Source organism: Sceloporus occidentalis, unplaced genomic scaffold, assembly GCF_023333645.1.
Source record: "Sceloporus occidentalis isolate IW3139 unplaced genomic scaffold, rSceOcc1.0.p SCAF_149, whole genome shotgun sequence".
Lineage (NCBI taxonomy): Eukaryota > Metazoa > Chordata > Lepidosauria > Squamata > Phrynosomatidae > Sceloporus > Sceloporus occidentalis.
Genome location: NW_028317129.1, coordinates 943,053 through 970,507, shown reverse-complemented (window position 1 = coordinate 970,507; position 27,455 = coordinate 943,053). Strand labels below are relative to the sequence as shown.

The 27,455-nt window shown below is 36.9% G+C and overlaps 1 protein-coding gene across 1 annotated transcript in view; it reads left to right on the top strand.

Annotated features, from left to right (window-relative positions):
• LOC149280687 (polypeptide N-acetylgalactosaminyltransferase-like 6) overlaps positions 1-27,455 on the top strand; it is a 537,937-nt gene that overhangs the window by 176,194 nt on the left and 334,288 nt on the right. The window contains exons 4-5 of the mRNA XM_089500181.1: positions 6,333-6,471; positions 17,545-17,711. Of these exons, the coding sequence (XP_089356307.1) occupies positions 6,333-6,471; positions 17,545-17,711 (306 nt within the window). The remainder of the gene's footprint in view (positions 1-6,332; positions 6,472-17,544; positions 17,712-27,455) is intronic.

Below are 27,455 nucleotides of genomic sequence, written 5' to 3'. Positions count from 1 at the left end.
GAGAGTCTTAGAATGTCAGCTAAAATCTCTGGCTGACTCTGCTTCCAAGTCCTGTCTCTGTGGCATACCTTTTGTGATTAGTGATCTCTTCATGGCAGAGCTTGGAAGACTCTTCGAAAAAACTACTGGAGACAAATTTTGGTTACTTTAAAACCATCAGTCTTCTAGAAACAAAGCTGTATTATTTTATGGATTCCAACAACTTGAAGACAAGCCTTACTCCTTTTGTAATAAATCAACATATAATGGCAAAGTATCAGTTTCTTACACAATGTTGTGTCCTGTTGGATGTCCTCTTAGATTGTCCCTGGAAGAGTTTACTGCTAATCCTTGTCCTACTGTATCTTCCTAATTTCCAGATCTCTAGACATAGTCAGCAAGACTTTTTTCAGTAATATGATCATGGACCTTTTGTAAAAAATAGTTCTGCTATGGATCAGGGCAAGGGAGTTTACTCTTCAGTCTTATTTGTACTCAAGGTTTTGGGGGGCTCTCACTTGACTATAGATGTAAAATGCCTCAACAGGGTTGTCTCCCAAGTTCACTTGAAAATGGATGGAAGGTCTTATCCACAGAAGCCTTCATATGTTCCATAGATCGTAATGGTGCTTATCTGCATGTCACAACATCACATTTGTTAGTCTTGCTTTTCCTCTATACAACAAACTCCTTCACCTGCAATTTTAGGCTTTGTCATTTGGTCTGTCTCTGTCCACTAGTATTTTCACAAAATTTATGGTCGTAGAAGTTCTTCTGTAGACAAAAGGGCATCACAATTGTTCCCTATTTAGATGACTAGCTGACTGTGGCAAGCTCAGAAGTTGTTATCCAGGAGCATATGCACCAAACCCTCCTGCTACTGCAGAGGTTGCACTGGATTTTAATTATCTGTCTCCAGGACAAAGGATTTCATAACATTCCCAAAGCCTTTCTTCCAGAAGACACGAAATTTGGTTCATCTGTCTTATAGAAATAAGAGGGTGTCTCTTCACCTCATAATGACCTTCTTGAGCCATATGACTTTTTTGGACTATAGGCTCACTGTCTGTTCTTGGATCAAGAGATGGCAGTTTTCCGTTTATGACTTAAAGTAGCAGGGACTGACTTGGGGTGGTAGGTTCCAAATTAAGTAAGCACAGCCTATGGCTAGATATAAGAGGCCGCACATTACATTTCTATGCTCACGCAGTATGCGGCCTGGCACATCCTGTATGGAGCATTCTCTGCCAGCAGCTCACCTGGTATTTGTCCAATGTGCCAGATGGCCAGTTCGGGGCTGAAGAGTACCTACATGGGACTTGAACCTAGTACAATTAATTGATTGATGAATAAAGCATTTCTTCGCCATGTTTTATTATCTATTTCTTTGGCAAGAACAGTTGGAGAATTACAGGTGTTGTCTTCGGTTGACTGCTTTATGCAATTCCATTTAGATAAAGCCATCCTATTTCTGTTTCCAGTTTCTGTTTCTTGTCATTAGCCCAGCTACTTCCAATGGGAAAGAAAAAGTCTTACAAGCCCTGGATGTGAATCAGCGAATTCCTTTTAATATCAGGAAAGGCTAAGGGATCTAAATATGTATTGCTTGGCTAAAAGAGATGGGAGATGTGATAGCATTTAAATACCGTATTTGCACCCCCCAAAATTTGAATATTAATTTAGGAAAAAAAGAAAAAGCCTGAATAAAAGACAACACTGTAAGAAAAAAGTTTTACTAGTAAATATTAATTCACATGTAAACTATTTTTTCATATTTAATAAAACCTATGATTGAGAAAAATGCATTTTTTGTTTTTATTTACTTTTATCTGCCAACCTGCCCCCAGTTATGCACATCTGCCCCCCAGATATGCCTTATACCCTGTTATATGCCACTCTGCCCCCCAGAAATACCTTATACCCCCTTATATGCCACTCTGCCACCCAGATATGCCTCTTGACCCCCTCTTTGCCACTCTGTCCCCCAGATATGCCTTATACCCCTATATGTCACTCTGCCTCCCAGATATGCCTTTTAACCCCCTATATGCCACTCTGCCTCCCTGATATTCCTTTTAACCCCCTCTATGCCACTCTGCCTCCAGAAAGCCCTTATACCCCCCCATATGCCACTCTTACCCTCCCCAACTTACCAGTGCTTCCTTAGACTTGTCATCAGTGATTCAGATTCCTTGGAGTCTAGTGGGGCAGCCAGAGGACGTCTGCGCAATGCGCACAGACAACCTCCACTGCTGCTGCCAGCTCTTCCGCCGTGGCTTTGATAAATGAGCACTGGAAGGTCATGTGATGCCGTCACTCCTTCATAGAAGCCCCGGCAGAAGTGCCGGCAGCAGCGGAGGTTGTCTGCCCGCATCCCACAGACATCCACCGGCTGCCAGAGAGGAAGACCCAGGTCCCCTGCAGCGCTGCAGGGGATCTGGATCTTAGTCTTGTAGTCAGACCTTTTTTTGAGGTCTGATTAAAAGACGACCTTGAATATCAGACAATGGTTTCATTGTAATATAAAGCGGTACATACTGGATGGGATAGACATAATGCTATCATGAATTTAAGAGAAAATCAAGGACGGATTATGGTCTGAAAGTTTACATTAAAAAAAATGGGCAGACTAGATGGGCCGAATGGTACTGATCTGCCATCAAATTTGAGGAGTAAATATAGCAACATTTAGTTTGAAGATCCTAAATACAGTATATTAAAATAATAGATGTCAATGAACAATTGGACATCATGCTTATGTATTTTGAGAAGTTCAATTTATTTTAATTCCAGAAATAAAATGGTTTTCAGACAAATATTTCACTTTATTTCATTTTTTCTAGCACACACAAATTGATTGAAATTCAATTAGAATTAAAATTGATGGAAGAATGGAACATATTACGTGTTTGTTTGAAGAATTGTCATAATCTGGAAACATTCTTATTTCAGCTATTTACACAATCTCTTGCATGTGACATTTTAGAAAAGTAATAAGCAAGTAGAAGCAATATTTAAAAACAAATTGTGCTAGGAAAAACAGGATGCCAATAATTGTTTTAAATGGAACAACTGCTAATAAGTTTGTATTCCACAATTTATTCATATTTAACTGAAAAACTATTTTCCGCAAGATAATACTGAAAGAAAAAATACCTTCTCAAAATGAGCTATAACGCAAAGGCCTTCAATATTTTATTTATTGTTTGCACATTATGTCACTTGCTAATCTGGAGAGTAAGGGGGCTATTGCCCCTAGGCCAGTCCAAATTCTTCATACATGGCTGGTCCAACCTGCTTGCCGAGGGGTTGATTCCAGTGAAATTACGTAACACAACTTAATGTGACCCTGCAATAATAGGGCGCCATCTTGCACAATATGCAAGCGGTTATGAAGACAGGGTTATAGATGCCATATGTGTGAACATTTACCCAAGCTAGGTTAAAATGAAGTATGGAGGGGGGCAAGACCATACTGGGGATGACTAAGTGGCCCTGGCACTTGTTGGTGCTCTATAGATAAACGCTAATAATAAATAATAATATGATATTGTGTTAAATATTTACAGATAACATTGTTGAGAGTTATAACTGACTTTTTGGGTGAGGTTATATTAAACATTCTAGTCCTACCTGAGTGGAAAATATCATCTAAAAATACTTAAAAAAAATCCATAAGCAGCTCAATAAGAAATGCATATTTTATTTTGAAGAAAATAAGATTAAAGGCATAGAGGATTGATTAAGAGCAACGGCCACAAAGTGAGACTGGTAAAAAGGAAGGAGAGTTTTCAACATTCACTGTATACAACAATGTCATATAATGTTAAAAAAAAAAAGTTCAAAAGTTATGGGCAAATAATTGATATATTATTGACCAAGGTAAACAGTAAGGGAAATTGTATACAGGTTTTCCACATTTTGAGGAATGATCGTTCCTTGCATACAGAAAAAATAGAGTGATATATCAGTTTTGTCACGCTCTACTTTCCCGAGATATATTATATGGGTTAAATTCCAGCAAGCAGTAGACAGCTTGAAAAAATACAGATTTTATTACGAGTGCTCTGTTCGTCCGTTCAATTAGATAAATGTGTTATACAGGAGAAGTCACATCTTCTACTTTTGACCTGCTATATGTTTGCATAATATTTTCATATTAAAAAATAAGAATTATTTGTTTAATCTTACAAACAATAACTGTAACTAGTACTTATAAATTTGGCACTACTTATTTCAAAGCGATACATCAAAATGCCAACGGGTACCTGACAATTCCTACAGTTCATCACCATCTTTTTTTGTACCCGGTGCACTCTTATCATGCCAGTGGCTACATGCTAAAAAAGTAGCATGTGGCCATGTATGTTCAGGAGGCTGTCTCACACTTGTGATTTATCAATCACTACCAGGGCTGCCAGTCATTCCAAAATACTAGAATGTTTATGTTCTCTCGCTATTCCTGCGAAAAGATAATTGAATAGAGACATGAGTTAACAGGGTATACTTACCAAATCGTGAGTTGAAACATTACATTTCACTGCCTAAAGGGACAATAAACCTCATCAGAGAGGGCATAAATTGGCCTTGCATAATGTATGGTGAAATCAGTAACCTGAGAAGCCACTAATTTAACTAGGCCATTATTTATGGTCAAGGTAGCCTTTCTTGCTGGAAAAATTGAGCGACGATGGCCTTACATAAAGCATAGTTACATTGGTAAGATCAAATGTTTCTTCTGCCGTTTCATGTGTGTTCAGGAAAACACTGAGTTCTCAATATAATTAAAATTACTGCTGGCTGTGTTAGTTCTAAAGATGTGCTCCAAACGGCCTAGCAAATTTCATCCTTTCGAGAATGGTGTGCCAGTATCAAGTGGTCATCTTGTGAAGTCAACAGTACCTTTCATGTACGAGGCCCTAATCAAAGAGTACAATGCGGGAATGGGTCTGAAACACCTAATTAAATCAGCTGACTTGGTAAAAGATGTTTTAATGCCACACAAAATTAAGGTTTTCTCTGCCGTTTGAGATTTACCGTCTCGTTCAATAATGTAGGTTTCTAAAATCTTTTCTTGTGCCCGAGTTGTGCCTCAGACATCATCTTGTTCTTAAGCATTTGTGCAAATGATTGCTGTGATTTTAAGATAATTCTGTTTTTATCGCTTCTGGTTTTACTTTTTTTGTTGTGTTTAACCTATTGAGGACAATGCATTGTGAGCCCGTACATGTACGGGCTTTGTCGTGAAGGGGTTAATTTGAGACAACTGTGACGTAGTCCTATATATATGTATCTATATAAATATTTTTGATTCTTTATCTTTCCTACTCATTTATATGTATATATATCTACACTTTGTTTCTCCAGTTTGACCTTGTTTACCGGAAGTAGTATGTATTTTTTGGTTGACAGAAATTTCTATGCCTGATGGGGACTAAAGCCCTTAAGGGTCATGTTTTTGCCCTCTGGGCACGTCCATAATAGACAGAGGACATTTGCATTTGTTCTCATACACCCAAGAAACACCTCGGGCCACATCAATCTATACAGAGAACATTTGCATTTATTTATCATACACCTAAGAACTACCCAACAACACAGCGGCTAAATTAGTGGTATACTTGCATTTTACCAATAAATGCAGAATCTTGTGGGTTTTCGTTTGCAGACAGGAGTAGGAAATGTTTTTCTTACCTCATTTCTCTTTTACAAAATAAGCTAAATTTTACGGTATGTAGTGGAAATTGAACTTGGCAGGCATACCATTACATTGCACAAAATGACATGACACAGACAATTTAACACAGGGAAAGTGGCTGTTCAGCAATGTGAAATCTTTAAAAGGTGCAGTTCCTCCCAAAAGCTTATAGAGAAATTCAGTGGGACATGAATTGTTTATAGTAATAGCTTTTTATTATTCTTATAAAATCAGGCAACTTTTAACATATCCTGCTTATAAATCAATCCATAAATGTAGCTTTTGGTGCCATATATATATATATTAATAATTCCCGAGTTTGTGATGATCCTAAAGTTGTGGCACACTACTTTAATTCAGATTAGTCCTAGCCTTTTTTTAGAATGTTCTTTGTGGAATTTTAAATTGAGCACATAGGGTGCTCAGAGAATTTCAGGCCATTTCTTTCAGGTGCCAGCTTGCTGTAAAAAAAATGCCGTTGAAAGTCTCAGTGGCTGAATGGAAACAGCTCCATACCGATTCATATGAGTTTTTCTTAACTGGACAATTTTGACTCTAAATAATGGATATTTAACATGTTTTACCTTCATAGCACAATTAAAATCTACAATATTTAAGCAAACTTAACTTTTCATTCATTCGTTTTGTCTTTTAGGTAAAGGAGAACATGGCAAACCATATCCTCTTACTGAAGTAGATCAAGATGATACTGTTTATAGAGAAAATGGTTTCAATATATTTGTCAGCAATAGCATTGCTTTGGAGAGATCCTTGCCTGACATCCGACATCCTAAGTAAGTAGACTTTATTATTAAAACATCTCTTAGCTCTATAATATTATGAGACATGTTAAGGGTCCAAGTTATTAAGGTGAATTTAATGTGGCTTATATATGTGTGTATATATATTTTATATAGTCTATATGTTTACAGTAAATTAAGTAGTTTGGGATAATCTTAATATCCAGTCACTTACCACTTTTACTATACTTTTACACTCATTTACAATATAAAGACATTCTTTCAACAGAATGATGGCAGCAATAATCCAAGAGAATGATTATATAAATAATTATAGTTTATATGATTGTCATAAGTGAAAATCCTTTCAGAAGAGAAAGTAGGAATAAATGTGTATGATTATTATCATATAATTGAACCTTACAAAAAAGGTTTGAGAATAACTCACCAATGGCGGACAGCTGCTTAATACATACCTGCTTGAGAGCATCTAAAATTTCAGCACTTTTGTGCCATTACGGAGGAAAAATCTCCACCTACATATCAGTCTAATCCTGCTACAAGGGCAGTCCAGAACCAAAAGTTTGTCTTGTCGATTGGGATCGGTTGGTATTCTTCTAGGTAAGGAATGTCTGTACTCACCTTTACATCTGGGTTTGCCCCGAACAGGTCCCCAAAGTTCAAAGTACCATATAAAAAAAAGTTTGAAATTAACTCACTGAGGATGACAGGAAGGTTAATTTCAAACCATTTAGGATATATTTGAACCTCAACTGCTACATAATTATTGTTTAAACATCCAATGTATAGTCAAGTAGGAATACCTATTTAGAACACATTATATATTATGAGGAAAAAAAACCCTTAGCTCTGATTTTGGAGCCTACGAAACTGCACTTTTTATCTGGGTCACTCCATGTTTCATTCCAGTGATTAGGCCACATAATTACTAAAGAAGACTGAACACATGTTTGAAAACTGGATTCTCTATAAAAGGAAATGCATAATAAAATCTCAATACCATCAATGTTCCATATTAAACTTACAATTTTACTGTATTATAACTTATGTTAAATTAGCGTGTAGTAAAAATAGGTCTGGATTTCCTGGAATTAAAATTAATGAGGAGGGCTGTGTGTATGAATATGATCAGTTAAGCTAATAGACCTAAGTCAATTTTAGAATTTTACAAAAGCAAGGAAAACCTGAATTGTGAAGTTATTTTTTATTTTTTATTATTATATTACCCATTACCTGAAATCAGATTTAATTTAATTTACATTACTGTTTCAAAATTAAGTTAAAATAATTAAAATTGATAAAATAAATGTATTCAGTGTAATTTACAAGGGGAGGTAGTCATTTGCTGTTCAAAATGGCTGCTTGAGACATTAGCTGTCCTCCGAACATCCTGTTTTTGACACATTAGGGGGGCTTGTAGCCAGTATGGGAAAATAAATCAAAGCTTTCAGGTTTGGTCTGGGCAGCATTTTTTCCCAGGTTCTGCTTGAAAAATAGAAGCAACTTTGCCAACAGACTCCAACCAACCCGATGACCCAAAAGAGGGGTCCCTGTCCCACAAATTGGAGACAAATTTTATAATATAAAAATACAGGGAAAACTTCTTCAACTACACTGTCAGGTTTGCACAGAGATTATAGCAGATTAGAGCAGTTTGTAGGACAACATCCACAGGGTTGATGACTGCCAACATTTTGGAGGACAAGATGCCTGATATGCTAAAAGTACAACTACCTACCCAAGCCTTGCAATTATGGGAATTGCAGAGGCCGGTTGAAGATCTCAATAGTTGCGGATGACGTAATAATGTAAAGGTCCATTGACAGACAGTTCTGGCAATGTGTATGGAGTCATAGATTAAGGACGCTTGCCAAAGGCTTCAGAAACAGATAAAAATAGCTCCCAAATAATGTATAAAACACAGTGTAAGTGAAAATAATCATGGACAAAACACATAATACAGGCAGTGTATTCAATGATATCTGAATGATGACAGCACAATTAATAAATAATGACTAAAAGGAGATGAGAGGGTAAATAAAGACTCCAGGCACTCAAGAGTTCCAGCATCAGGCAGATTTATTGAGACAAAAAAACAATGAGGTCTTTTTCAAGTACAAGGAGACGAGAACCGAACAACATTGCCATGTTCAAGTATACTGTTTATGTATTTTTTTGTTATTGGTTTAAGGGATCTTTAGTTTTTCTTCCTAGAATGTCTACATGTCACTAAGAGAGTCAATAAATCTTTAATTATACACGTATGTATTATGGTGAAGTATAAATTGTGATGTTTCAATGCTATCATGTTAGAGCTAATCCTTAGGAAATAGTAATAATCAAAGTTGTGATGTACTGGACAACCAATTGGTTAAAGTTCTCCTATAGTTCAGGCAAATTATCATCATTAATATATCTGTACAACTGGCCTTACCAACTCTCATGGTTTTCTTCAGTTTTAGAAAAATTAGAGCATATTATCCATGGGACCTAATTTGTACAAAAAACCAAACTTACTGGAATCAAATAAATATTGAATAACCTAAATATTTGGAAATATAGAGGAAAATTTAGCTTTTTGTTAGGACCTACCTGGTCCTGATGTTTTTGGAAGCTGGAATCCAATGCAGATACCATACCTTGGACGCTGCCCACTAGAGAACAGGACAGGAGATAGTCAGGAGAACACATACATTAGAGGCATGTGGCAGCCTAATGAGTCTTTTGTACTCACGCATGCACGATGCACGTGATAGGCCTCCTGCAGGCTGCACAAACGGACATGTCTTCTAGTAGCTCATCTGCTGCTTAGGTAAATTGGTGTCTTGATGTTTTTTTTGTTTCTATGGCAACAACCTATTAGTGCCTGCTTTTGTCTCACCTGACTATTAAGTCTAAATTGAAAAAAAATATGAACTAAGCAAGATTTGAAATGATAAAAGAAATATTTCTAGGATATTCAACATTATTAGAAATTATGTTCTTAATGCTGCATTTAGTTACAAATATAAATTCAGTAGAGTGGGTAGTGTCTTTTGTAGCTTTTGAAGGCATTTGTATGTTAGGATGTGCACCAGGTGGATGACAAGATGGCATTGTACATAATATCACACACCAGGATAAGAAAGGCCAGCTTTCAAATTACTGCTAGGCAGGGATGCTATTTTATAGAATAGAGGGTCATATAATCCTGAAAGTATTGTTCCTACTTACCGCACAGTCTTCTCATAAATCTTTACGAGGAGGAGATAAGGAAATAGGAAGGCATCTGCTTTTATGCCTGCACTTTACATCTGAGAGAGGTTGCAGAAAAGCCAAAAAGATTCAGTCAGTCATATGTCAATGGATGTTTTTTTTCTCCTATAGAGTGATCCATCAGAGAATACTGTTCACAAAGCTGTGCACTGGCAGCATTTATAAATTCACAGAACTAGAGAAGACAACAAAACTTACAGGTCTCATTGTGCAGAAATACTGTCAGTGTCAAAATTGTTAGATCAAACACAATACAGTTTCGTCTTGAATGGCATAATATTTTCTGCCTTTTAAGTTATAGCAGGATCTATTTTTGACAAACAATCTCAGTAGTCTGGTGGAAGGTTCTGATTCATCTGTTCCATAAACTTTTTGTAAGTTATGAAAAAAATAGAAACATCATGCCCAAGTATCAATCTTTAATTAAGTCAAATAAAGCCTATTTATATTTTCTTACATGAGGACTTTAGTCATGGTCCCCAAAAATAGATAGGCTACTGATAGGTTGAACCTTTGTACCATAGCAGAAAAGGCTTCTTAGATGTCTTTGTGTTTTGTTTTTTTTAATGAACAATATTATACATAATTCTAAACAGATATTTAATAGAAAATCTATGGGAAACATAGTTAGAGTACAAAAAAACCCAACTTGAGTCCTGATATTTCACCAGTAATGAATGATAATGTAGACAAATCACTATGTCCTCAAGTGGTCTGTGAAGGGTTAACTCAGCTGAAGTTACATGCTCTTGCATTCTAACACCTGCAAAGCAATTCATATATTCACTAGTGTACAGGTTTATTGTGAGTAGATGCAAGTGTATACCTTTGAGTCCCTATGTTTGCTCATAGAAAGGTGCTAGGTGCTATCGCAAAAAAAAAAATCAACCCCAAAACATTGTTCTGATATTTCAGTTGCTGGTAGAGAAGAACGATGCTTAGTATTTTGGTGTGATGAGATTAATATTACCCAAACTTGTTTAGTATTGAATGGTAACTCTCAGTGCAAGCTGAACCTGGTGGCTGTTATCCATGGCAGTAAGCAGTCACAGAGAAGTGGATGTAGACTAATCTAAGTCAGAGTATCAACCAAGTGTCTCCTTTCTAATACACTTGACATCTTTTTGTTTTTATAGTAATGACGGGGCTAACATGTGGCAATGACAATAATAGTGGTAGCAACATTCTAATTGTTTCTAAATATTACACATAAAATTGAGAAGATTGAGGAGAACACAGCCCTGTTGGATTTTGTTACAGCCCATGATGTTAAACAAGCCCTTACAAAAGTTGTTCAACTGAAATGGTTTTCAGCTTGTCCAAACATTGGGTGGTCATCAAAGGTGTTGTAGTTCAACAGTAGCTGGAGGTCAGGTTTTAAAGGTAATCTCAGAGAGTTGGCCATGCAACATATATTGTTTATTAAGTTGTAAATGTGGTACTTATAAAACCAGAAATGCTGGATCCTCACTATAAAGAGTACTCATTTAAGTCATCTGAGGTTTCTGTGTTTGCTTTGGTAGTATGTTCAAGGCTTTAGACCTTAAACTACAGCTACTCTACTTAAAAAGGCTTTTTTGCACCCTACTATGACAATTTAGCAGTTCAACTCTCACATTCACTTCACATAAAATGAATCATCAGGAGGTGTGATCAATAGCAATAAATCATAGTGTCGGAAGAAAAAAAGTAACAACATTCTTTGTCCTGCAGATTCTGATAGTAGAAGTCAGGTTTGACAATTCATATTACTAGAGATGATGTTAATTATGTTTGCTATACATAATTATCAATGTGCATTTAGAATCTATTAGAATGTATTATATATTTTACAAACAAACAAATATAACCATTTTAACTTGTCACCAAATTGATAGCCTAAACTGGCTAACTGAATTTATTACTTAAAAATTATGAAATGCGGTTCTTGAGAGTACTGACATAGGTAGACCTTAGCTATATTAGACAGGGTTTAGTTCGTGAATAAGATATACAGAGGCAGGTTGCAGATTGTGAATAGATACACAGAAGGAGTTACACAGGACTGTTGAATAGGAGTCTGCACCTGAGGTTATAGAGTCTGTTGCTGCAGCTCTGCAGGACTAATTAGCAACCGCTAGAGATACAGTTATACCTTGTCCAGATGGTGGTTAAGGAGGGACACATTTTCCTTTTCATTTGATTAACGTGTATTGTATCTCTATTTTAGTTGTATCTTAATAAATATTACGTTTTATCAGATATGGTTCTTTCTTTTCAAACAGTTTATCAGCTACTAGGGTTTTAGTGGCCAATAATCATATCTCTTAGCAGAGCCATTATTTGTATTTGTGCTCTATTGAGATTTTAGTCGGATTGTTTTCGTGCCTCTGAAAAGTGTTTTCTTTGCACCATCGACTGGCTTCAAGCAGCCAGTCGGTGGTGCTAAATTTCAGAAAAGGGAGGAGGTGTTGTACTGCAGCTTCTCCTAAAGGTAATTTCATTTTATTGTCCTACAGGTTTAATGAATACAAAAGTGATTACAATATAGATTATTATGCACTTGTTGTTCAGGAGTCTTGCTGGGACACTGGAATATCTTATTATGTGGAAAATGTGTCAAATGTTTGGTGGTTAATACGCCTTATAAATTATTATGCGGCTCGGGTCAACAGGCTGATAAAATATGCGCTTGTGTGATCTGTATTTTGGTTTATTGTAGTGTGCTTCAAAAATACACATGATTGTTTATTGGAATATTTCAACGGCTTCTTAAAATAATGCATAAAGGTCACCCTTTTCTGCCCTTCTCCCACAGCAATTAGGTGCAAATCTCAGTTGTCTTCAAGGGACTGTAATGCACTATGGTACAGCCACAAAATACATGGAAAAATATCTCTGAAGTCTCATATTCATGTTCTCATAATACTAACATCACCTTCCTCCCTTCTTTATTTCTTCTCCTTTTTCTTTGCATTAAATTCATCTCTCTTTTTTTTTATTTTCTTCTTTCTTAGCTTTTTTCAGGGAGGGAGAGAGGAGGATGGGTCAGTGCAGAGGAGCACTGAACAGGACAGGTCAGAGTAATGGGGGGTAGGTTTGGGCAGATCAGAGGCTGGCAGAGGAGGCAGGAAGTGGTGGTAAAAGTAGTGAGGGCAGAAAGGAGCTGGGAAGAAAGGAGGCCACACGGAGCAGTGGGCAGCAGGGAAACAGACAAGGCAACAGAAGATAACTGTCCGTGTCAGAATTAAAGTGCTAGATGAGACCAATGAACAGCATGTGCACATTGATTGGACATTACTTTAATCTCCAACCTGTGTGACAATTTTCACTGTAACTGGGCTATTATATATATATATCAGACAAGAGGGCAGGCTTTGTATATTACTTTAACCCCAGGAAGAGAGTTTTGAACTTTTTCTCCCCCAACCTAAGTGCCAGTGCACCTTTTTTTCTAAAAAGAAAAACATTTTGTGAGTATTTCAAACGGCAAGTTGCTGATGTTAATAGGCTTAGAAAGTTAAAAAACGGAATACATTATGTCTGCACTTACACCCTATTCTATGGGCAGCAGCAAGACATGAAAAATAGCCAAAGCACTCAAAACCAAACTTAAAGATTCATACTTTCAACAAACATGAAGCTTTAGTACTGTATTTTGGCCAAAGCACTGTTGTATATAAACCCATTATTAGGGCTTTTATGTCTATAGAAAACTGGGATAGGCTCACACCCAGCAGAAATTCTCAGCTTCTATAAAAGAGGGACATCAGGGGAGGAAAGAAAGGCAGAGGTATTTTGGTCCCAAAGAGAGGCTATCGCTCCTCAACTGGGACAATTGGTACGTATGTTCAAAAGGAATTTATTTATGGTACAGGATTTGTTCAGGTATTTGCTGATCTTAAACCTATATAGAATTTTTGATGATATATTACAAGTTTATAGCTTATCATTAGCCCAGATTTGCTCCATTGTATGTTTATTTTAATATAGTCCATTGATAATCATACACTTTTCTCCTTGACATATGTTAAAAAGATATGCAATAAATCTAAATAAAGATCTGTACTTTTTAAATATACACATACCATATATAAAATCAAATCTGCATAACAGATGGGTATTGTTTAGTGGCGCCAAATCCCAAGACAATACTAGCTAATAAAGCTTTTAACGACACATAATGAATTGCCAAGTTCCCGCCAGACAAGTTCTGCATCATGTAGAGCAGCGGTTCTCAACCTGTGGGGGTCGAACGACCCTTTAACAGGGGTTGCCTAAGACCATCGGAAAACACATATTTCACAATATATAATTACATCATTTTATGGTTGGGGGTCACCACAACATGAGGAAGTGTATTAAAGGGTCGCGGCATTAGGAAGGTTGAGGACCACTGATGTAGAGAGAAGTGAAAAAAAAGCTGTCATTTGGGTTTTCTTCTTAACGCCCCTTCTGTGATGTCAAAGATGGGAAGACTGAGCAGTGAAGACAGACATAATTAAGAAGCCCCCTGAAAAGTTTTCAACAAGAAAATACAGCAAAATGGAGTGTTATTATAAAAAAGAATGCGCTTATTTAGGATGCATACCACAGACAGTTGGGAAATGTGGAACATCACCTTTAATAGATACCTAACATTTGCATCTCATCAGTAAACCTCTCTCCCTGAGCCAAAAAAGATAGGCAAGTAGGATTAGGTGTTGGGCACCTTGCAAAAAATCCTACGGACTCCCAAGATTGTGTAGCAATAATGGGTCTGGATTATGCTCTCAGCTCTACTCTGTACTGACCTGGTGCATCAAGCCTCAGTGTTTTAAATATTTTTAATTTATCTAGGCCACCTTCTTTCCCATAAAGCAATTATTACATTACCAGCAGTTGGATTACTTAAGGTACACATATAATCAATAATAATGAAAAAAATATATGACTAGTGATGACCCTACCCAGCCATTGGGATAAAATTCCTCATCAGATTACTCAGCAGATTACAAACTGCCAAATTTATATTGGCATTTTGGAGCAAAGGGTTAATGTGAGTCAATGCCAGTTTTTTATATTCTTATATTATGTTGGTTGCATCTGTTAAGCTATCTCTTAGCCAAAGGTCCATTGTGCAAATGATTTTCTATGTGCAAGCCAATGTCAGAAAGGTTTTCTTACACGGGAGGTAGTTAAACATATGAAATGCGCAGATAACACCTGATTCACTTTACTGGTTAGAAAAATACTTTAATAGGGTCAAAAATTGCAAGAATTAAAAAATAGCCCAATGGATACACTTTGCTTTTATCATAGTATTTGGAGGTAAAGCAGGTAAAAGTGTATACATAAAGGGATTGCATGCCTGTTTATGCTCCAATTAATTTGCATTGTATTATATGATAAGGCTGTCATTCTGCACATCACCTTTCTGGCTCACACACTGTAACACCATATTTAAATACTCATACTCAGACTAACACTGTATGCTTACACACCATACATTGTACACTCATACAGCCCAACACAGTATACTGAACCCCCCTCAAACATTCAAACAATGTACACTGACACACCACACTGTACACTTACACCTCGTACACATTCACTCTAACATTGTACACTGACACCACACACGTACACGCATACACTCTTTCTAACCCTGTACACTGACATCCACACACACATATGACACACACACCTATTCATTAAAACTCTATACATTGTCACCTCCTCACGCACACATTTATTCTAACCCTGTACATTGCCATCCCCACTCTCATTGTAACACTGTACACATACACTGTCTATATACTGCATGCCTCTTGTTCCTTTGTGTGTTCACCTCAGTATTGGACAGGCACAAACACACGCTACACATAACTACCTACCGTAAGCATGACTGTGAGAGTGTGTGGTATTGTGTATGTTGAATATATGATGGAGGTTAATTTTAACTCATTTTAACCAAGACCCCATTTTGTATTTTCAATTGAAAAAAATTATAGTGTCCAGTGATATTAAAAATGGATTTGCTTGGAAATTGCTAATGATTAAGATGGAGAATTGTGGGACAAAGAGGTGTGTGAAATACAAGTGCATGCCAGTCCGCAAAAAAAAGCTTAGCATATTCATATTGCTAACTTGCATTTGCAGTGTCATAAACGAACCAAAAAATGTATGGGGCGCAGATACATGTAAGGGAGAAAAACAATACAATATAGTGTAGAGTGTTTGATCAATATAAAGTAAAAGTGATGTGTTACACTCACAAGTGAAATAGATGATTCAGACCCCTCAGAGTGGAGTAAGGTAATATCTTTAAGTAAAAACCGAATTTCCTGGTAAAAATACACTCACGGTTAGTCCATGCACGAAAAGTGCATATACAGGCGTGTATGTAGAAAAGTCCACCAATGGTAGAATGTAAAATCATCCAAATTGATCCTTCGACGCGTTTCGCCAACTTGGCTTCTTCAGGAGAAGTGTGATCAAATAGTAACTAATGTAACTCCCTTACATGTATCTGCGCCCCATACATTTTTTGGTTCATCTATAACTCTAAACCCTATGGAAGAGTGTCTTTTTTTGGGCAGCTGCAGTCTTTTTGGGAAGTATTTATTATATAATTAATTAATTCACTCTATCAAATTAGCACGCGATTTTAGGTTCATTCACGTTGTTCATATATAATTTGCAGTGTCATAAACTAATCTGTATAGATTCAACTGCAACAGTTAAGTTGATGTGTGTTGTTTTGTATGGCCTCCTTGGGCAGCTGCAAGGTGAAAGTCACCTGCCCTCGCCAGCAATAAATTTAAAAACAAAAACCTTTTAAAATTGTATGTCTCTTGTTAACCAAGGGGGGGTTAACGATCACCCTTCTTACCCCAACCTTTCATAAAACGTGAAAGGAACAGAGCTAATGCCTTCTCTCATGCAATCCCTGCCCCCCATCCCATGCCTCACCCAATACCCAGTGTGATTGGGGTTAATATGAATTAAAATACCCTTGGGGCATAGAACCTATATCTGTCCCATGCCTACCACTTGCCCATTGGTATGGGGAAGGTTAAAGAGTAATTCATTCTTTTGGCCTGCAGAAAAGCCCACTCTCAATCCTCATCACTCCCTATATCCATTGTCCTATCCGATGAGGAAGTTATCTCCCCACCCCATTGTCGCCCAGTTGGGGAGAGGGGTAAAGGTTTAGCTTAAGTTCCTTAACTGGCTCCAGATGCAATCGACATAGCTCTTGGTCTCATCTCGAAACCACTAAAAAGAAAAGTAAAAAAAGTTTTAAGATTTAAAAAAACAAAAAGTCAACCTACATTTGCCCAATGGCAAAAAATGGCTGCTGGTTGTATGGAAGTGTGTATATATACAACTAGTGGCCCCAGCTTGCTTCCTTCAATGACTAGAATGTAAGTAAGATCATAATTGTTATTTTGTTTCAGATATTTGCAAATCTTGTAACTTGTTTTAAAAGACCTCCTACAGGTAAATGCTGCAAAAATGAAATCCTTAATTTGAATAAAAAGTCTTCATTAAAATATAACATTAAGCTCTATGATTTTAAAATCAAAGCAGCCCCAACCTGCTTGTAGTTCTTTATTGCTTTTTGTGCTGGTTCTTAATTTTTTTAATACAAATTCAGTTATCTAGCTGAAAGTTTCATATTAGCTGCCACATTTCTATGTTTGATAAAACAGATTAAACCTTGTGTGAGATTCTTCAGTTTCTTCATTTGTAAGATAAGTTACAGTTTCATGTGCTCATAGGCAATCAAAACGTCAGTGCACATTTCAGATGGCATTCATTATTTTTTTGACAGGTGCATACGTAAAGAAATGTTCCTTATTTACATTTTCTATTTTTTTTTTCCAGCTGTAAGCACAAATTCTATTTGGAAAAGCTACCAAATACCAGCATAATTATCCCATTTCATAATGAAGGATGGACATCCCTACTGAGAACGCTACACAGTGTGATTAACAGGACGCCCGACAGCCTGATTGAAGAGATTATTTTGGTGGATGATTTCAGCGACAGAGGTAAAGTCTTAAAAGGTTAAATAAAACCTTTCTGTACTTCAAATGTGGAAATGAATATTAGATTTGTGCATTTAGAAATTATAATTTTAACGAACTTTGCCAATATTGATAATTCATACAAAAAAGGAAGGACTCAAATAAAGCAAATGAAAAATAAGACAACTTTTTCAAATTTGCCGTTTGCATTTCATTGGTTTTTTTACTCTCACTCGCTCTTACTTATGCTCTCTCACTCACTCTCATGCTTTCTCTCAATGTCTCTCTACCTTCTTTGCCAACCTCTTCTGTCTCCCCGTCTCCTTTTCTACAGCTTCATTTCTTGTCTTCCTTCTTTTGTCTTCTTTCTTGGGTATGCTTCTCTATGGTATCCGCTCCGTTCATCTGGCCTGCTAGAGCACTTCTATACCAGGGTGAAACTTTGACACACACCATAGGTACAACCTTATCCCTTATTGGAGGAATGAGCAAGAGGCAGAGTCCAAGAGGCCAGAATACTGTAGTGCAGATGAGTGCAGCTCGGTCTGTATTATTCTGGCCTCTTGAAGTACTTCCACAAAAGGGCAGAGGCACGCCGTGGCCCATGGGGACAACCTTTCTCCATTCTTCCAATCGGGGGGAGAGTATGTGCGCAGAGGTTCCACCCTGTTGCAGAAGCGCTCTGAAAGGCGGAGATGTGGACCAAGAAAAGAAGACAGGAGAAGCCAAGAACAAGGAGAGGCAAGTCAAGAAGAAGAGCTACGGAAAACAAGACAGGACACTGAAGCGATTTGGGGAGAAGGTAGGGAGACATTGAGAGAGACCATGAGAGAGTGTGAGTTAGAGTATAAGAGGTGTGAGAAAGTGAGTGAGGGTGAGTGACAACAAATTTGGTTTCCAAATGGAAAAAGCGCTCTGAATTTTGTCCGAATCAAAAGGGCAGGAAATTAAATTAGTTGTCAGGGAAAAAACGTCAATCATTTAAGTGTGCGCAGGTCTATCGTATATTTAATTGGCTTGTTGTTTAAAACATAACCTTTAATAAACACTTTAAATAATACTAAGTATTGTTCACTCCACTTACCAAGACAATAAAAGAGTTGCACTTGGCTAGGTAGACAAGTGACAACTGACGCAAGATGCCATGGCTTGATAAATACCTCTAGGGGGTCGAAACATTGCACATTTGTGTGCGGACATTAAAACACCTGACAACCTGAAGTGCTGAGCCTTTGTCTGTTTATTTGTCATTAAGGGTCTTGGCTCGTGCAGCTGTTGATTTTTTTGGTGCTGCTGACCACTTCTACTATTGCATTCCATAAGTGAAATAATGTTTAAAAACCAAATTAAAAAGCCCACGGATAAGCCCTGTTCCCCTTGTTCCATATTTAATATACATATTGTGAGATAGGTCTGGGATCGCCCCTCGCTGAGGTCAAGGGACAAGTGCCTGTCTTCATTCAAACCAGGCAAACAGCAGTAAGTTTGTGCAATCTGACACAGGGTCAGGTTTATTAGAAAGGTTGCAAAGACAAAAGAAATATAACAACACAGCAACAAAAGAAATACCTTGCCTGTCCGGCACTTACTATCAGTGGCGTCGCTACAGGGGGGCAAGGGGGGGCAATTGCAATATTCCTTGCCCCCCCTGTTGCCCCCCCGCCGAATTTGGAGTCACCCAGGACAGTCCCGCAATGGGACTTTAACCCCTTGACTGCTAACGTCCCAGTCAGGTGCTAACGACGGCACCATGCCGTCACTAGCACTACCCTACCTTGATGGAGGTCTGTAGACCTCCATCACCACCTACCCCGGCGATCCGCCCCTCAAACTGAAGGGCATCACCGGGGCCACCCGATCCGCCCGGTGACGTCTCACGCAATGACGCGATGACGTCACCGCGCAACTTTATTAACAACTGACAATTGTCAGTTAAAGAGGTATGGGGGCATGCTGCTTAGATGCCTGTATCTCAGGCATCTAAGCAGCTACAGACCCCCGATATATACCATTGGAAAGGTAATTACTTCACCTTTCCAACAGTATATAGCTTGTAAAAAGAAAAATATTAAGTTAAAAAAATAAAAAATTTAAAAAAAAGTTTAAAAAATTATTTAAACATAAAGTAGTTTAACTTAAAAAAAAAAAAAAAGTTTAAGTATTCTAGCTAAATGATCCACTGTGGTAGCCAATGTTACCACAGTGATCATATAGCTATAAAAAGTCACATTCCCTTTTTAAAAATGGCCGATACTAATTTTTAATCCCATGATCCCTTTGATCATGGGGTTAAATTTAGCCAACTGTAGAGGGAGGCAATTTTTGAAATCCTGATGAAATATTAATAAAATCAGCCATTTAGCCTGTGTGGTACGTGAGTAACCATCTTATCCCTGGAGCGCCTTGCATTTTTACTGCAAAACTTATTTTTGCTCTAAAAGTGATTTTTTTCTCCCTTTACCATCATTTCTTTGGGATTGTAAGGGGAAAGAATGGTGTGTGCTTCTGTGAGTGAATGTATGGAAAGTATGGTGTGTGCTTCTGCGAGTGAATGGAGATATGAAAGGCGTGTGAATGATCAATAATTAGGGTTGAAGCCTTGACGTGGCATTACTGCTCACGTAGGAAGTTAAATTATGGTACAAAAAGTACACATTTGCAAGACCTACACCCCTTGGCGCATCAAATGAGGGGCTGTATGTGTTTCTAGTGCAAACCTGGAGTGCGCAAGACACAAATGAACATGTCGCTATGGTTAGAAAAAACATATTTTCTAGCCAAAGCGACATATTCCATCATTATTTGTGCAGTCAACTTTTGCCCTAGAAATACATGTAGCCCCTCATTTGAAGCTCCAAGGGGCGTAGTTTCTTAAAATGGATGAATTGTCTGAATGAGGGAGAGCATGAGTTAATATGTGGATGAATTGTCTGAATGAGGGAGAGCATGAGTTAATATGTGGATGAGTTGTCTGAATGAAGGAGAGCATGAGTTAATATGTGGATGAGTTGTCTGAATGAGGGAGAGCATGAGTTAATGTGTTTGTGTGTATCATAGATGTATAATTGTGGAAGGGCAGAGATGGCACTAGCAGGATGTTTGTGTCTTGGGGACCAAGATGGCACAGGCAGGGTGTATATGGGACAAAGATCGCAAATCTTATGTGTGTTATCTTTGTGCTGGCCAGGTTCTATGTGGGCAGTGTGGACGCCAGGGCTGACTTTGGGGTGTGCAACCTGTGATCTATGCCTGTAATTTAGGGGGTTTTAAATATACCTTTAAAACTGTGTTTTTATGTGAATTCCAATTGACTTACACCTGCAAAGCTGGGTGTCTGTGTTATTCTGTCGATCCATATCTGCTATGCTATGTTTCCATACATTATTTGTGTATACCTGCAAATACAGGGTTTGTATGTCTTGTTCAGTTGATTAATACAATGCAATGCTGTTTTCATGTATTTATTTGATCTATACCTGCAATGCTACATCAGCAGCAGGATATAATATTTATATATATATATTTATATATATATACATTTATATATATCGGCAGCAGGGACTAATATTAATATATATGGGCAGCAGGGGCTAATATATATATATCAGCAGCAGGATCTAATATTAGGCCCTGAAATCATTTAGTGCAAAAGTTAAGGTATTGTGTTGTTTAAATATGTTTATTTAAAGGATTTCAAGGATTAGTCGTAAATTGTGGCTTCAGGCTTCCCATGTTGAATGATCAAGTATTGTATTGTCCAATAACAAAAGTATCATTCCATAGCACATTACTTTTGGCAATATATATATATATATATATATATATATATATATATACCGGTGTGGATATATATATATATATGTGTTTTTTCAGTGGTATGATTTAATGGTGGAAATTATTAATGCCCCCCCAGTTTGACTGTGGTATCTTGTGTGCCCCCCCCCTATATATTGTTTCTAGAGTCGCCACTGCTTACTATACAAGGGATGTCCCTCACTACCAGCTGGAGAGCTTCTCTCTGCCAACTTAACATAATATGTCCAGCAACCTTTACTCACTTTGCTCCAATGTCTCTCCCACAGACAGGCTTTCTGTGTCCTCAGCCAGAGAGAGCTATCTGCCCTCCTGGGTTCCCTTTTATATCCGCTCTCTCAGTCACCTAAATTAATCACCTAGCAGGTGGAAGACTCTGGTGTTACTTCACATAGGAAAGGAATCTAGGAGAAACATACCTCCCTTCCACCACCAATCCTACATGAATGTCACAATAGAATCAAACTAAATATTAAACAATGTCCATGAGTAGTGCATGTACTTTCCGTCTGCTGCTCCCCATGCTCTATTCATGTACATTGTTTAATACTTAGTTTGGCAGTTTAGTTTTCTTCAGTTGTGGCAGTAAGCTTGGTCTGCCGCTTATAGGGCCGTTTACAACCCAGCACTGATGTGCGGGTCAATGTTTTTGGTGTTTATTAAAGATTATGTTTGAAAGGGGTTTTTTTTCTCTTTTTTGTATTTTCAGTTATTGGTTATCTCCAATCAAGCTATTATAACAGCACGCTATTGCATGAGTTGATAATGCTAAATAATAATACATAAATGACCTGTTTTTTTATATAATGAGTGGCATTTTTAACGTAAAGCCAACCTTAGTTTACGGTGCAGTGTATGGGTTCTGTGAATTTAAAGCTCTACATAGTACTTTAGTAGCATATTTTATACCATAGTACTGCAACTTAATGTTTTAATTATATCCATAAAGTACAATATGATTTAATGAACTTGTCAGGGTACATAAAGGATAGAAAAAGAACTGTATAAGGAACATCATAGTTTAAAATAGTAAAGTAGATATCCAGTAAACTCTGCTGTTGTCTGGACCTTTTTCTATGGAGTTCTGATTTCTTTGTGAAATAATTTGGTTCACGAGCCAGGGAATTGGTAGCTTACTAGATTGTGTGGATCTGCCAGTCCCATGGTTGCCACATGTGTGCTGGTATCATGGGAAATGTCATTTCTAAAAGGCTGGAGACCTACCTTCTGACTGCCTCTGCTATATTTGCTACTTTGGCTTTGTAAATCTGGCAGAAGTGATTTTATATGTCATTAGACAAATACAGTTGGACAGCTTCATTAATTATATTAAAAATGCTGATGGGGCTTATATTATACTGAGATCAGGATATTTGTTGCCAACAGTACAACAAGTGTATTGGCTAATTATGATATTGTATCACATTGAATTTAGTTTATAGCTGTATTTTTGTAAAAAAAACCAATATTATATTAAAATTATTTTACCAATTTCATTGTAGTATGTTTTTCTACACTCTTGTGCTCATCAGAAGAAAAAAAGTTTGAGGTAATTTTAATGGAGGCTGCTGGTCAGAAGTCATATTAAAACACTTGAAGGATTCACTTTGTAATTGAAATAATAATTTAATTGTGTTGCTATAACTAAGTAAGTATTGTAATGGTGAGGTTCCTGGCAATCAAAGGATCATGTTTTTTTAACCTTACATCTTTTTACTTTTACAATGTTACTAACTTGTCAGGTTTGTCCTCCAAGTGCTTTATTACACAAAGCAGTTGAGTTTAATTGGACAGTGGTGTGGAAGAATGACAAGGTTGTAATATGATCATATATTTGTCTCCTGGTTTTGAAGCACAGTAGTTTCCTTGGCTGGTCCAGGGGTTAATTGAAATGCCCTGCTGTTCCAGTGCAGTAAAACCTACACATATCTTCCTGATCTTTCAAGGACCTTGGGTGGCAGCTGATCTCAGACAGCTTGTGGTGGTTGCATTTTGTTACTTTGGCTGTTCAGGAGAGCTTTTTAATAATATAACCTTTGTGAAGTTTCAAAGAGAACTGCTTAGGTAGGAAACAACATATGAGCAAAATGATGTCACCCTTGCAAAGGAGTTATTCAGTGCAAAATTATTCATAAAACATTTACTGATTTACTTTTAAGGCTGTAGGCTAAACTTCCTAAAAGTTTTGTTCAAGTACCTAGTACACATAGTGAGAAATGCCTGCAGATACAGGTTGTGAAATATGTTTCTTGATTACTATTAATATATTTTACATTAGGGAGATGCATCTTTTCAGTACTGAGGTTGTATCACTATGTTTCAGGTTAATAACCTTTTAATGGTTAATGTTTTGATCTACACAAAGACCTTCATTATTGCCCTTGATGAACTCCCACTTTGCTTATATGTTTATTGGGTTTAGAAGCAGAGTGAGTATAACTGCTTAGCGCACACCTAGTGTTGATTTGGAGTTGTACAATAACATTTCTCACATGTAGATAAACAAAATGTCGTGCTGGACTTTATATTGAATAGATCATTCATGTTAGACTCAAGTTTTTGGATCTCATTTTTATGGTATATGTACAAGTCTGATGTGTTTCAACTCAGAATATTAAACACAAAAATGATATACAAAAGGTACTGTTCACAATGGTACTTTAACAGATGTATATTTATGTATCTAGCATTTCAGCTTCCTGACGCCTTATCTGGGATAGACAATGTGTAGCCTTTGTTATCACTCTAAAGTAATACATTCGTCTGCCTTTATAAAGGGTTTCCTGCACACATGTTCATTTACCCCAGTTGAGATAGAAACATAGAATTTGATGGCAGATAAGTACCATTCGGCCCATCTAGTCTGCCCATTTTTCCTGGTGTAAGATATATTTCTAAATCAGTCCTTCATCTTGTTTTAGATTCAGGATAGCTTTATCCCTCTCTCATGAATGTTTAAATTCCTTTCCTATATTAGCTGTTCCATTTATCTACCACCCTCTCAGTAAAGTAAAACTTCTATACATTACATGTAAACCACTGACCCTCTAGTTTTAACTTACAGACTCTTGTTCTAACACTTTTCCTCACTTGAAATAAACTTCCAAACTTTCCTCCAAGCTGTTCATATTGAATCCCCTTAGTCTTTCCTGTGGTTTAATCCTGCAAACCATTCACCATTTTTGGTAGCCCTCTTGTGAACTCTACAAAATGTCAATATCCTTCTGGAGATAGGGATTTGCAGATCGCTGCATTCCTGTTTTCATTGGGTTGGGGGGGCAGTAACGCAGTGGGGTCATGTTACTTGATCCTGTGGGAAAAAAACGGACACCAGAGATGTAAGCTAGGGACCCATGGTATGCAAGTAGAAGGTGTGGATAGAGAGAAAGCTGTGAGTGAGGTAAAGGAGTGCGGAAGAGAATATGTATCTATGTTAGAATGAGAATGTATGTGTAAGTGTATGTGTTAACATTTGTAAGTGTGAGCATGAACATGTGTTTGTGTGTTAGCAGGGATCTGCAAGTGTTTGAAGGTCAAACAATGGCACAAACTGCATATTAGTGGCTTAAATGGCACAGACAAGCTGTTTGGGGGCTACGATGGCACAGCATATATGTTCAGTCATAATGTCTGCTGATACAAATGTGCGCTTCTGTATATTTTTATATCAATAGGCCATAGGGAATAGATGGCAAACCAGCACACCTTTCTGTTAATATGCATGTACATTATATTTGCTTTACGGAAGTTATGTTTTGTCAGACATCTGTACTTAAACCTTCTTTTATCAAGAACATAATAGACAGGCAGGAATAAGGGTGATCGGTGCTATATACAGTACGTGCGAGAAATAACAGAGATAGGCAGATCCCATATTAATCCCATATTAAGAAAGCTAAAAATGTTTACTATAAGCATGGCTGCTTTCTACAGTACAATACGCATGGTCATTCACTGATTCATGGGCTTGGCTTCTCGATTTGCAGATAACTGTCAATCATGAAAATAAGTTAAACTAATTAGTTTCAAAATTCCTCTTTACAAGGAAACAGGAGGCTGCACTCTATTGTAATCATTTGAAAGCGCTATAAGGTGCCTTATGGCCCCAAATGACCAGGTTACATGAAATATGAAAGTGCACATTTTCTATGTAAGGATAGTTACTGCTGTGTTAGTCAGTGAGCTGAAACTAACTGTCTGACACATAAAAAGGGAAACAAGTGCGTCAATTGAAATGAAAACAGGCAGTTACATTCTGAAGCGTTGGCACCTTCTTGTTAACGTATCCTACATAATCATATACCTATCAACATACAAAATTATCAAAGATGGACATGTTTGTTACTTTGTGACCTATTTATGTAAATGAGTAAGAAAGAAGAGTAGTGAATTTTATTTATGTAATTATATTTATATATATATATCTTAGAAAAAGAGGATATCAGGGCAAAATAGATGGACAAGGGGATTTGCGTCATATAAGAAACAGATACGCACACATACTGTATACATTCGCACCTTTCTTATTTAAAAAATCTAGATTTTTTGTTTTTATAAAATTGTCCCACATTTTGGTTTTCATTTTTGTGACATTGAAAGGAGAACACATACATTTTGTTTAGTGCAAACCGTCATTTATCTGATTATCAATACATGTATAATTAAATAGATATTCTAATTATTTGGAATCCAAGGACTGGGAAAGTCAAGTCGTTTTGCAAAAGAGAGCTCATCCAGTCAGTCATGTTTTGAAACCAACTTCCTACGCCCTCTAATTAGTTTGTCTATCTGTGTACCATTCATGTAACCATTTTCCTGAAGCCAAATATGTTAATACGTACATCAGTGTATAAAATAATAAGATCTAACTTGTCCTTGATCATTGTTTATAATTTTAATTAGGTCTGAGCCTTCGTGTCTGAAAAGTTTGGAGGGTATTTTTACCTCTTTTTCTATTTCGTAATTTTTAAACTGATTTATTTTTTACTTTTATTATTTGTTTTTACTAATAGCATGTTTATTATGTGCGACATATTGTTTTTTAATTTTCTGATCCTTATTATGTTTCAATGTTATAGTCATTTTGTGTTATGTTTATTACACTGTTTACTACCAGTATTCTTACTTATGTTTCAAAGTTATAGTTATTTTATGTTGATTACATATTACAATAAGAGACAGTAATCATAGGCTTAATGTTTATTTATGATGTTGACATTTCATGACAAAAAGTAAACAATACTTAAGACTATTCAGTAATTCACTCCCTGAGGAAGCTGGCCACTATCCAGTAAAATGTGGAAGAGTTCATAAGAACTGAGTTTGAGATAGAGTCCTGTGAAAGGATTTTCTAACAAAAGCTGCGTATATATATCCTCTGACATCACACCAGAGAGGGAGAAGCACTACGGATTTGGAACACCATTTATTTCCCAGCGCTTGTTTCCTATACTGCTGTTACCATCACAGAAAAAACTTTAAATTTTTGTTAGAAGACGTTTTTGTGCAATCTGCTTTTTATTTGTAGAGTTCATTTAAATAGGTGATAATGTGAGGACCCCTTTTTATTATTGTACACATCTTTTATTATTAAAGCTGGACATATACAGTTTTTTCTTTCTTTATGAGCTCGAGATGTTTGAGTTTTTGTGGATTATATATGCTGTAGACTGGTAGGAGCAGCTAAATTGAGAAAACATTTTGGACGGTTTCCATGAGGACTATAGGAATTTTTTGTGAGGCATTTTTTTTCATTGTCATTTTTTAACCGAAAGTATTTTATGAATTCTTATGTTTTGCTTTGCTAGCGTTACTTTTTTCAGCTCTAAAAAGACAGGTTTCAAGTATGGGAATTAAGGGGGTTGGAGTGGTGTAAACCAGGCAATCCAATTATATACTGTGTGTGTATATATATATATATATATATATATATATATATATATATAATTATATACA